At 36.9% G+C, this 13564-nt stretch overlaps 1 protein-coding gene and 1 non-coding gene across 8 annotated transcripts in view; one reads left to right on the forward strand and one right to left on the reverse strand.

Annotated features, from left to right (window-relative positions):
• Positions 1–10497, forward strand: part of DCAF6 (DDB1 and CUL4 associated factor 6) — a 55219-nt gene extending 44722 nt beyond the window's left edge. For all 7 annotated transcript variants that reach the window (XM_070942693.1, XM_070942691.1, XM_070942689.1 and 4 more), the window contains 5 exons: positions 2689–2827; positions 4633–4789; positions 9105–9193; positions 9620–9725; positions 10064–10497. In XM_070942693.1, coding sequence (XP_070798794.1) covers positions 2689–2827; positions 4633–4789; positions 9105–9193; positions 9620–9725; positions 10064–10128 — 556 coding nt within the window. In that variant the 3' untranslated portion in view covers positions 10129–10497. The remainder of the gene's footprint in view (positions 1–2688; positions 2828–4632; positions 4790–9104; positions 9194–9619; positions 9726–10063) is intronic.
• Positions 10498–10891: 394 nt separating this feature from the next.
• On the reverse strand, positions 10892–10993 carry LOC139317300 (U6 spliceosomal RNA). The gene has a single exon (XR_011600435.1). It is a non-coding gene; the product is annotated as a U6 spliceosomal RNA (small nuclear RNA).
• Positions 10994–13564: the final 2571 nt, after the last annotated feature.

Here is a 13564-nt window from a genome sequence, read left to right on the forward strand (position 1 = left end):
TTCTTAGAAAATATCTCTTATCTTCAAACTTCTGAAAATTCAAAAATTAGCTTGGTAGCTATGCATTATTTAAAAATTTCAATTTAGACTGTTCATAATTTAATGCCGAAACTGCTTTTTAAAATTCAGGGCATTTACAGTTATATAGAAAATATAAGCATATGTGTCTTTGGTTCCTAGCCACATGCTAAAAGCTGGAAAATCTGTACATTTTGCTTTAGATAATAGGACATCTGATTATGCTAAAGAAGGTTTGGAAGTATATAGTTACCTATTGTCTTGACTTGATGCATACTAAATACATAGCATATTCCACAAAAAGTTTAAGCCTATATCCATACTTAGTTAATTCCTGCCATCTGACAAAAATACAGAGAGGATAAGACTGTAACATCATCCAGGCAAACATGTCAGAGATTCCTGATAGCAGGTCTGGTACAGTTTGAAGCATTCAGGTAAAGAGATTGGGCTCCAGATTCCCTCAACTTCTGTCCAGGAACAGATGAGTCTACTGTATGTAGTAGCCCTGATTACGAAAGTTGGCTTTGGCAAAGTCAGCATTGCTTCACTGTTTATCCATATATTTGGGAGAGTTCATCTATTTTGTCTCTGTCTAGTCCTTTATTTATAGGTGTCATTATTTTTGGGAACAAGGTGGCTCTGGCTTGGATGCAACATCCACATCCTCAAGTCAGAATCTGTGTCATCTTGACTGGGTTTTGTCTCCTTGAAGTTTCTTGGACATTTTTCCTCAGGTATGGGTGAAGAAGAAATGGAGGAACTCTTCCACTTCATTTTCATCCTTATCCTAAACTATATATTAATATGTTTTGCAGGGCCGTTGAAGCATATATACATTCAGGCTCTATAGTTTAAAACCACATTAATAGGTGATGAAGGTATCTTTTAAGATAAGTTTAAAAACAAACAAAAACAAAATTTTAAAGAAATCTTCAGAGTATCAGAGAATGAGACCTTGAAAACAAATATTTTGCTTGCACATGTTGAATCTTTAATTTAAAATACGTTTTACTGGCAAATATTTAGAATACCTGATAATCTTATGTGATTAGAATGAAATACATGTATATGTTTGAAATTGCAGTGAAATTGGATTAAATTAGGAAGAAGTAAAGAAAGCATGTCAAGTTTGAACAGAATACAAATAACATGAGACAAATGTACTGGACAAATATGCACTTAATTATTACTGGCTGGGACTGAGGGGGGATTCAGGAGGAAATAACATCGTGCTTGTTTTGCAATTTGTTGCTCAGTTTCACTGGTGTAATATTTGGGGTTCTCCAGAAACTGCAAAAAGGTACATTCCATTAGCCCATACTGCCCTATCTGTCTGTCTGTCTATCATGCCACTCATCTTGTGTAGAAGTGACTTTAGGCAGTTTATAACCAATAAAAGCAACAAGATGGAACATTAAAACAATATTAAGACTAAAATTGACTAAAGAATTAACAAAGATGGCAAAGAAGGAGCGAGATGTTCACAGGCAGGAGGTAGGTCTTATCTCAGTCTATTAACTACCTCCAGTATGATGTGCCCTTTTCCTAGTTCAGAATTCTTTTTTTTTCTTTTTTCCCCAATCCTTAAATCATTCAACTCAGCTACTTCCAAACAATATCAGATAATGTCATTACCCCACCCACTCTCAAATGTTTATGTACTCTGATTTTACACAAGCAACTCAGCAATCCCAAACTGAATCCTCAAATCACAACAAGCAATTAAAAATTGCTCCATTATCTTCACAATGTGCCCAGATATCCTAAGTCCGTGACGGCAAACCTATGGCACACATGCTTTGAAGTGACACACGGAGCCATGTTGCCTGGCACGCGTCGCGTTGGCCGTTCCTCTTCTAGGTTTCTGGCGTGCATGCGCACGCGATGATCAGCTGACCTTTGTGCATGCGGCAGTGCCAGAAACCAGAAGAGCTGTTTTGTGAGCATGTGTGCTGGCCAGTTGATCGGTGCGTGTGCATGCGCAGCAGTAACTGGAAGACTTGCTGGCCAGCGCACATGTGTGCGCCAGAAACTGGAAGTAAATTTTTTGGTGTGCACATGCTCCCTGGGCAACTCCTCTTCCTGGTCACGCCCCAGACGAGCACACGCTCCCTTTTCAGCACTTGGTGCTGCGCGTGCATGCTTCCTTTTCAACACTTGGTGCCGAAAAGGTTTGCCATCACTGTCCTAAGTATTCATTTTCCATATTACAAGACAACATTGTTTTTCAGGCATACATCTTCAATATCCCTCTTTCCATTGCCTCACTTTCCCTATATGGTGACTACTGGTGAAGCATAGTGTTCTACTTTTTATATAACATTCTCACATATAGACATTCTTCATTACCTCAATGCCGGGCCATGCTTTAGTTATTTTTTCCTTAAGCATTTACAGAGTTTTCTAGGGTTCATCTATCAGATGCTCATATCTAACATGGTTATTCTGTTTCAAAATTTATTTACAACTGACCATAGGATTCCCTTGGTTAATGATTTACTGTCTTTCTTGTCTAATTCTAGATGCTGCAGAATGTTCTTTTTCTATGTCAGTGAGAAGGCAGGGTAGCCAGTTACTATGTAACTGAAAATACCAGCTTTCTGTCCATAAAATGAGGCTATTATGTAACTTTCTGATAATACTAGTCTTTCTGTTCATAATCTACAGACGATCTGCTGTTGCTCGCATCCAGGAACTTTTCAGACGAAGAAAAGAAAGAAAGGAAATGGAAGAATTAGAAACACTAAATATTAGACGCCCTTTAATAAAAATGGTTTATAAAGGTCATCGGAACTCACGGACAATGGTACCCCATTTCTGCTAAATATATTGCTATGCTATCTTGTTTAGAAATTGTTATTTAATAATAAAGTTATTTGTTACTTGATTGTTAAATAATGAACATTAAATAATAAATGTCTTAAAAATTGCTATTATTTTCTTCCTGAGAGATTTTTCTCAAAGCACTAATATCTGGTTTATTTATTAAATAAACCTTGTAATATAAGGGAAAAAAGCATGGTAATATTCTGGTATATGCAGATAATAGTGTTGTCACTTTTCTATTGTAAATGTTGTATATTTATGATAAATTATTTAATTATACCTTAACAGCTGGCAATTCTAGCTAAATTTCATCTCAGAAGCAGGTCAAGGTTGGACCTGGAAGACCATCTGAATATTCCAGATGCCATATGCTACCCTGAGGGGGAAAAACAATCCCAGAAAAAGGCAGTATCAACCTATTTCTGTGTTAGTGTAGTTACCAGGAATTAGGTTCAAGTGATGGGTACCTTCGTTTTTTTTTTATATATATATATATATTCATTCCTGACAAATATCATAAGCTGCTTTATGTATAGATGTCATCATTTGGGTAGGAAATAATCTTAATAAAAAAGAATGGATTAGATTTGTCCTTGCTAACTTTACAGGAAAATCAGTAACAATCATTCCATGAAGACAGATATGGAAAACCATTAAAAAATTAAATTAAAAACAGATATGGAAAAAAATTAAGAATACTTTTTTAAAAGTGCTAAAAGCTATAGATGCTATACCAGTGACTAGAGTAAGTTGTGACATGTTAAATTTAAAAAAAATGTTTCTGTCAAGTCATTGACCAGTAGATCTGCACTCAGAATTTACTGCTCACCAAAGGAATAATTATTTTCCATGCATGCAGGTGTTAATCTTCTTTATAAAAGAGAAAAGTTTCTTTCTGAAATTATGTAATTCAGAATACTTATTTAAATGTCAGGTGCAATATAGAATTTCTTTTATTGTTTGGTGAAATAATCTATATAGCATAGTTATTATTTGATCACATGACCATTTGTGCCCTTCAGCTTTAGTGTAGGTTGCCCACACAATGGGCAGATTCAGTTATTTATATAATAAATATATCTTATATATATTCTTATCCAAGTTAAACCGTTTTTCCTTTAGTGATTTCTGAAATGATTCACCTATCTGGAAATACTTCCTCTATACTGTGTTGAACAGTCCATTATTTTGTTGCAGTTTTAAATAATCTCTACATTTTAAAACATATATGACATTTCGTCATCCACCGTCTTCAGCTTCCTTTTAATTAAACCATATCACTTTTTGGAAATTTCTTCTGAAATGAACAAAATTTTCATTGCCCTTTTGAAAGTTGTGCTTACTGCCTAAATGTTATATTTATTGATATTGTACTGACTGTTCCAAATTGATTCAAAATATTTCTTTGTTGCATCAACTGGATTGTTATATCTGGCTTTGCATCTGATGATAGCAAGTTGATGCTATATTTATATAAAGATAAAAAATACAAATGCATCAGACTTTTGTTTTTGCTTTTTAATATTATATTTATTTTCAAAGCATGATCCAAGCTACTTGAACAAAAATAATTTTGTCTCTATAAATTTTTCTAGATTTGGTCATAATAAATTGTAATTACCTAAACATTAAATGTGAGAGCTTTCCCTTCTGCTAATGAGAATTAACAAGCCTCTGTTCTCTGATTTAGAGAACAGATTTAATGCTTTCTTGTTCAGGTTTCTCAAAGATGCTTCTTAAACATAAAAATAAAGTGCCTCAATTGTTGTATTAATTTACCTGTAGATAAAAGAAGCCAATTTCTGGGGTTCTAACTTTGTAATGAGCGGTTCAGATTGTGGACACATCTTCATCTGGGATCGACATACTGCTGAGCACCTGATGCTGCTGGAAGCAGATAATCATGTAGTGAACTGTCTGCAACCACATCCATTTGATCCAAGTAAGACTGTCTCCATCTGTAATAGACAATTCCATAGATACCTTGTATGGAATCCCTTATAAAGTTGGCTGGTGCAAAAGTGATGAAATATGCATTGCAAGATAATCCAAATCACGGTTCATCTTCTTGCATCCTGACATTTGAAGCATGAACATTACAGGTAGATCTCGACTTACAACAGTTTGTTTAGTGACCGTTTGAAGTGACAAAGACACTGAAAAAAGTGACGTGTGACCATTTATCACATAATTCAGGCACTTGGCAGTTGATTCATATTTATGATGGTTGCAGTGTCGTAGGGTCATGTTATCACCTTTTGTGACCTTCTGACAAGCAAAGTCAATGGGGAAGCAAGATTCACTTAACAACCATGTTACTAACTTAACAACTGCTGTGATTTACTTAACAATTGTGGCAAGAACGGTCATAAAATGGAGCAAAACTTGCTTAACAAATGTCTCATTTAACAACAGAAATTTGGGGCTCGGTTGTGGTTGTAAGTCAAGTACTACCTGTAGTTGTACTTTGTGTTCTCGTTTCCACCCCCGCCAAATAGAAGCCTGTGACTAAAATATCACCTTTTCTACCTAAAAAAAAGTTATTATATTTCATTCTGTTTTTGTCTTTACTTCTCTTAACTGGTGTGGGAAAAATGCATCTTTGCCCCTATTCCATGATTTGCAAATCCTACCTTGTGCTACAATCCATCAGGATCCTATTTCAAAAGACAACAGACTGATACTCAGCCAGAGTGGAAAACCAATGATTTAAATACTTTTCATATTTTAATTTTCCATCATGAATATAAACATGCGTTCCGTGGTTTAAAAGTGAAGAGCACACAGTCTTCATTGGAGTAACTGAAGTCAACCAGAGACTTTACAAAATAGTAAAACTGTACTATAAATGTAAAGGATACCTCTTCCTTGAAGAATTCTAAAGTTGGATAAACAACTCCTCCCTGGAATAGTAAAGCAGTATACTTAGCTTCAACAAAGCATACAAAAATAAACCAAACACTTAAAAATAATAAAATTAAATATATGGGCAGAATTATAATTCTTCTCTTAGATGCGACATCCATTGTAACTATAGTTACAGTGTTACAACATTGTTGTATAGTTACAACAGCGTCATAGCTACCCGAAAGGCATGTGCCTTTATGAGAGGATACAGGTTTTATTCTATATTCAATTACATAGAATCCATCTGATAAAGGCTAATTTAGGGCAAAGGTTTAAATATATTATTCAAAATATCCTAAATGGTTAAACTGATTAGTTATTAACCTTCCCATATTACAGTGTTCAATTATAGATAACATGCTATCTCCACAGTTTTATTTGAAAGGAGAATGTAGAAATATTTTTAAAAGGATAGCAACTAGTCAGTTTAACCATTTAGGATATTTTGATTTAAACTTTTGCCTTAAATTAGCCTTCATCATTCAGCGATGAGTTGTTTCCAATGTTTTTCTTAAACATTTTCTTACTTTATTTATAATATAAAGTAAATTGAAAATATAGTTGCAATTCTGTTAGTTTCAGAATACAGGGGACTGAAGGAGTGTAAGGGCACTTAAACTGGAGATTTGGGCTGTATAGAAATTAATAATTTTATTGAAATAATTGTTAAAAAAGAAAATCAAATAAAAATTCTTTAATTAAACAATATTTTTAATTAAATTAAATAAACTTGTTATTAAGTCTGAGAGCCAGTTGTTTGAAAAGGATGCACATTTGCCTGGTAAATTTTCTTTGCTATTGACTGCATTTACTTAGTTATTCCTTAGATTTTAAAAAAATGCTTCTGTATCAAGGTATTTGCATATTTGTTAATGTGAGATATCTTCCTGTTCTTTGTTTTTTGAATAATATACCTTTCTATATCTTGAAGGATATTGCAGGATAGGGATCGCTTATCTATCTTAGTGAATATTTTTAAAAAATACTTTAAAATGCAGGTAGTTCTCGACTTAGGACCAATTGAGCCCAAAATTTCCATTGCTAAGCAAGACAGTTAAGTGAATTTTGTCCCATTTTACAACCTTTCTTGCCACAATTGTTAAATGAATCAAAGCAGTTGTTCAGTTAGTAACAGTTAATAGATAGTTTGACCCTGTGACTCCCGAGGACGTGGACAGGATGCTGGGGAGGTTGAACGCAACCACATGTTTATTGGACCCGTGTCCCTCCTGGTTGGTGCTGGCTACCCGGGAGGTTACACGAGGCTGGCTCCAGAGGATTATAAATGCTTCCTTGAGTGAGGGGTTCTTGCCTCCCGCCTTGAAAGAGGCGGTGGTGAGGCCCCTCCTCAAGAAGCCCTCTCTGGACCCAGCTGTTTTAGCAAACTATCGTCCAGTTTCCAACCTTCGCTTCTTGGCGAAGGTTGTTGAGAGTGTGGTTGCGCAACAGCTCCCGCAGTACCTGGATGAAACCGTCTATCTAGATCCATTCCAGTCCGGCTTCAGGCCCGGGTACAGCACGGAAACGGCATTGGTCGCGTTGGTTGATGATCTCTGGAGGGCTCGGGACAGAGGTTGTTCCTCTGTTCTGGTCCTATTAGACCTCTCAGCGGCTTTTGATACCATCGACCATGGTATCATGCTGCGCCGGTTGGAGGGGTTGGGAGTGGGAGGCACTGTTTTACGGTGGTTCTCCTCCTATCTCTCCGACCGGTCGCAGTCTGTGTTGGCTGGAGGGCAGAGGTCGACCTCAGGCACTTGGTTTGTGGGGTGCCACAGGGGTCGGTCCTCTCGCCTCTCCTGTTCAACATTTATGTGAAGCCGCTGGGCGAGATCATCCGTGGTTTTGGGGTGCAGTGCCATCTGTACGCTGATGACACCCAGCTGTACATCTCCACCCCAGACCACCCCAACGATGCCCTTGAAGTGATGTCCCGGTGCTTGGAGGCGGTGTGGGCCTGGATGGGGAGGAACAGGCTCCGACTCAATCCCTCCAAGACTGAGTGGCTGTGGCTGCCGGCGTCCCGATATAGTCAGCTGGTGCCATCGCTGACTATTGGGGGCGAGACATTGGCCCCCACGGAGAGGGCGCGTAACTTGGGTGTCCTCCTGGACGCACGGCTGTCTTTAGAAGAGCATTTGACGGCCGTGGCCAGGGGGGCTTTCTATTAGGTTCGCCTGATACGCCAGTTGCGCCCCTTTCTGGATCGGGACTCCCTATGCACGGTCACTCATGCCCTCGTTACTTCCCGCCTCGACTACTGCAACGCTCTCTACATGGGGCTCCCCTTGAGGAGCACTCGGAGGCTCCAACTGGTGCAGAATGCGGCCGCGCGGGTACTTATGGGGGCGACATGGCGCTCCCACGTGACACCTCTCCTGCGCGAGCTGCATTGGCTTCCGATGGTCTTCCGAGTGCGCTTCAAGGTGTTGGTTCTCATCTTCAAAGCGCTCCATGGCTTAGGACCCAGCTATTTACGAGACCACCTTCTGCCTCCGATAACCTCCCACCGGCCAACACGCTCCCACAGAGAGGGTCTCCTCAGGGTGCCGTCTGTCAGGCAATGTCGGCTGGCGACCCCCCGGGGAAGAGCCTTCTCTGTGGGGGCACCCGCCCTCTGGAATGAGCTACCCCCAGGGATACGACTAATCCCGGACCTCCGGACCTTCCGCCGGGCCCTGAAGACTTTTTTATTTCAGCAAGCCGGGCTGGGTTAAAAATTTTTAACTGGGTAAATTTTATGGGTAACGGGGTTTTAAATTGGAGAAGCCTAAGATAATTTAATTTTGTTTTAATGTATTTTAATATTCGTATTGTGTGTTTTTAATTCTGGCTGTTCACCGCCCCGAGTCCCTCGGGAGAGGGGGCGGTATAAAAATTTAATAATAAATAAAATAAAATAAATAAAAACATGGTTGTTAAATGAATCTGACTTCCCCATTGATTTTGCCTGGCAGAAATCGCAAAAAGTGATCACATGACTCTGGGACATTGCAACCATCATAAATACATGCCAGTTGCCAAGCACCTGAACTTTGATCACATGACCATAGGGAAAAACACTCATAAATCACTTTTTCAGTGCCATTGTAACTTCAAACAGTAACTAAAGGAATGGTTGTAAGTCAAGGACTATCTAGCTAATGATATAACCAGTAGTGGGTTTCAAATCCCGTCGCTACTGGTTTGCTTGTGGATGCTCGCGTGTGCGCATGACGCATGTGCAGAGACATCCAGGTGGGTGGGTGGAGCCTCCCGCTGCCGCTATCGGTTCGCCTGAATAGTCAAATGCTATTTATATTTACAAAGCTTTACACTGTTTTCTAATATATTTCTAAACAATTGTTTAGTTTTAGCTTCATCAGGTATTGATTATGATATAAAAATCTGGTCACCACTAGAAGAATCCAAGATTTTTAATCGGAAACTTGCTGATGAGGTAAGATGTGCTTTTGCTCTAATATCAAACCTATGATAAAAGTGATAACTCTTTTTCAAATTAAGTTATCCATATTTGAGCAAATTAACCTGTTGCATCTCTAATATCTATAATTTAGAAAGAAGTACTATTTTCATAGCTGCATTACCCTAAAAAGATCACGTTAACCTTAGGATAATATGGAGGTGAATTATGAATTGAGCTATCATTAAAGTATACATAAAACTTTAGCAATTAACAATTTGTTTCAGTGGTTGTACATCATACGAAATTCAAATTGACAAGATTTGTTTGCTAAATATGAGCCATTACTGAGACAAAATCATTGTTGTGTATTAATATAATAGTTGCACTATTATATATAATTGGCCAAGAGAACAACTCTCTATTAAATTCTTGTTTAATTGCTATTTTACTCCTTTGTAGGTTATAACTCGAAATGAATTAATGCTGGAAGAAACTAGAAACACAATTACTGTTCCAGCTTCTTTTATGTTAAGGATGTTGGCATCTTTGAATCACATACGAGCAGGTAAGATCACTCCAGATACACTTTCTTATGAGACACACTTTCTTAATTTCTTTTATTGCATCCTCCTCTTCTTGGATACTTATAAATGTAAGCATAAAGGCCACTGTACATGCAAGCTGCCTTTTGCCAGTGGGACACAACCATTTAACAGAATTTTATATTTGGGTAGATTCTATTAAGGCACTACTTTAAATTAGGCAAGCTTTGCATATTTTCATTCTTGCATTTTCTTTCTGATATTTGTGGAAATATTTATAGAATAAATGTATGTTATATTCCATTTAAAAATGACTGTAACAATACTTTTATCTTTAAAATATTGCTTTTATATCTCATAGACCGGCTGGAAGGTGACAGGTCTGAAGGGTCTGGCCAAGAAAATGAAAATGAAGATGAAGAATAATTGGCTATTTTCTGGAAACAACAAAATGTCATGAAATTTGTATAACTCGTGAATTATATTTTTCCTTACAAAGCTTTAGTGCAATTTTAAGGTTTTGCTTTGGGTAATCTAACATTCTGATTTTTGAATGTGTGTGCATGACTTGTGAGAGTGTGCAAGTTAAAAAAGCAAAATGTTTTTAAAATGTTTTGCCATGTATGAGGAGTGCTAGACAATGCAAAGTGCAATATTTTCCCTTAACTTGCAAATATGGGAGCTTGGATCAATGTTAAAATAACTTACCTAATAGTAAAAACATTGGTTCAAATAAATTTCTATACCTGCTATTTGCATGTTTATTGCTTTCTATTAAAAGATGTGGTTGTTTTACATTTGTGTTTGTCTTTTCACTATGACTGTACATAGCAAACCAACCAACCTGTTAGAATACATTATATTCTTACTATTAGAGTGATTTCATTCCTCCTCCTGTTCCCAAGTGATCTTCTGTAGTTAATCTTTAAAAGATTAATCTTTTTAAAAGAAAACATGAGGATTTCATTTCTTTTGCTCACTGCAAGTGTTGGAATGAAATAATTTTATATTAAGGTATTTATAAAATCATGATAATATTCCTTATAAAAGCAGTTTGTTATGTATGTATTTGTGCATTTGTGTACACACACACACACAATATACATTGCCATATCACTCTTGCAGTTTACAACAATTATAGAATACAATAATATGTCCAAAGTAAAAGTTAAAATAAACTTACATTGAAAGTAATATGAAACAATTCATAAATTTGCATGCCATCTGTGTGCATTGGCATGCTAATCTTCTCTCTGTTCCAATTGTAATAAATGCCCTGTCAAAGTATAGCATAGAGGGCTGCTGAGGAGTAATTACAAGGCCATTCTTTGTGTAGATACAATCATATAGGCTTACAATGAAAGTCTGTGTTAGCAAACCTAAGCTCCACTAATTTTATTGTAAACAAAATAATAAAAGGATGCCAGGTGGTCTTTAGATGAGTGCTTCCTAACCATAGTGATCCACAATGCGTGGCAAATAATCCCTTTGGTAATGACAAAAGGAAAATATTTTTTTAAATAGCTAAACCTTAATGAGAGTATTACATTTCATAACAGGATATTCTTGCTGGAAATCACAATTGTATTTTTGTCAAACTTTTGCAAGATTACAGATGGCAGCACCATAATCTTGTGACAGTTCACAGTTCATTATTGTTCTTTGAATTTAATTTCGGAGCATCCACAAACACCAATTTAGGACCTGTTGTCACATTCTATGTTGTAGTTGTAGTTATTAAAAGTGCATGGATCCACATAAAGGAAAAGATTGGGAATTACTATTTTAGTCTATTGTTTCCTCCCACCAAATTTTGTACTGAAATCATTTGGTACTCCTACAACATTTTATGTCTGAATACTGAGCTTTGGAAATCAAATCCGCTAAAGTCATTGGGGTTATTTTTTCAAAATAATATCTCACTTCTGCAGAATGTTCATTTCAGTTTATATAACTGAAATAAATCTCAAATTTATTCATAACACATGCATAATCAGCAACTGTGATTAAAAAAAAACATTGCATAGAATCAGCAACATCATTACAATTGTATAGGTCTTTCACACCTTTGGATCCCCAAGTCCATTAACAAAAACCACGTCTTGAAGGCCTTGCAAAAGGCCAGCAGTTTGGGGCTAATCTAATCTCTCAGGTGATGTTCCAAGGGGTTAGTGTTTAGCTAGATTTATCTCATAGCCATTGAGAAAGTCATATTCCTAGAGGGAAGTGAGAATGGCCTCGAAGGACATGAAGAGGACCCACTATCAAGGCATTGGTCAGATAAAAGGGGCCTTATCCCAAACAGAGAAAGTAAATATTTCAGACAAGTCCCTGCCTAGCTCACAGGAAGATGAGGGAGGAGGGAAGTGTATTTAGACATACACGTTTCTGTTACTATAGCTTTACAATAAAACTACTGACCTACATGGCATTAGTTCCCTAATCTGGACCACGTTGAAATCTGACATATACAAACAAGATTTGTCCATTGTATCAGTTTCTTTAACGTGTACAATAACATGACAAGAAGGCTGGCTCTGAGGCAAAAAAAAAAGTCCTTTCAAGGTAACCTCATTTGTATGCAATGTATTAAAATATGTTTTAGTTAAATATTTGGTTTTCTCCTTAGAGGAGAGATCTAAGAGAATAAACATAATGGGTGAAAAGAAAACAAGACAAAGATGTATAAAATAAAAAGGGAAAGGTTGCATAGACTACACCTTGACCTTTTTTAAGGGGGTTGGTCTGGTCCTCTATTGATTACTTTTAAATGAAATACATTTTTAAATAAATGAGATAAAAGCTGAAGCATGTGACAAATAGGGCAGCAAGAGATGGGAGTGTGGATAAAGCTAGCATCCTTAGATAACTTTTTGCTTGTAGTTCTTTCTGTCCTTAGAGATTTTTATAACCATCCTATTTGCATTGGTGAGATCTGATGAGCAGTTTCAAATTATAATGCTACAACAATCTGGCAGTAACATCTGGATCAAAGTAACAACCTCTTCAAATTTAATATGGCATACAGCTATTTTGATGGTTAGGATCACTCCAGAGAACATCCATCACCTTTCCGTACAAATGAACGAACATAACTTATCTTTCAGTGTTTGAAATAAATTCTTGTTATCTTTACTGGATTCCCACACATGATATATATGACAATTAAACTTATGATACTGATGGGCTAAATTGAAACAGTAAGAAAGTTAAAACACAATGCAGGATTCAATATAATTGCAATTTGGTTTGATCATTGCAATCCAGAACAGAGATATTTATTTATTTAGCTTCAGTTAATATTGACCTATTTTGACACATTCTGCCCATCTTCTAGCAATCTGATGGTAAAAAAAGTTTTATCACAACCAAGTGTCTAGAAGGATTTCCCTCAAATGAGAGACAATTGTGGACACAATCATGCATTTGATAAGAATGTAGGGCGCTTTTTTGGGGGGGGGATTGTATTGATTTTGTATCATCAGAAAAATGTAATCTAGAACAATGGTCCCCAACCTTTCTGGCTCCATAGACCAGCAGCGTGTCTCTGTGTGTGAGAGGATGGTTTCATGTGTGCAATCCTAACCCAGCGCATGCACCAATGAAGCTTTGCGTCATCTCCCACCACTTCTGTGGCTCAGTATCCTGGGGTTCTAGAAGACAGGCATTGCAACTATTGCAACTATTATCCCACATTTTCTCTTAGCTTACCCAGAAAACAATGAAAAAAGACTACATTTATTGGACCTCCAGAGTACTGCATAGGATCTTTTCTGGCTAGATGGGCACAGTGCTTGACAATTATGAGAGCTAAAATCCAGAAAATCTGGTGGACATTTTATTTTAATACCAATACAGCAAA

The sequence above is a fragment of the Pituophis catenifer genome, unplaced genomic scaffold (genome assembly GCF_029215685.1).
Source record: "Pituophis catenifer annectens isolate HBS135680 unplaced genomic scaffold, rPitCat1.0.hap2 SCAF_4, whole genome shotgun sequence".
Lineage (NCBI taxonomy): Eukaryota > Metazoa > Chordata > Lepidosauria > Squamata > Colubridae > Pituophis > Pituophis catenifer.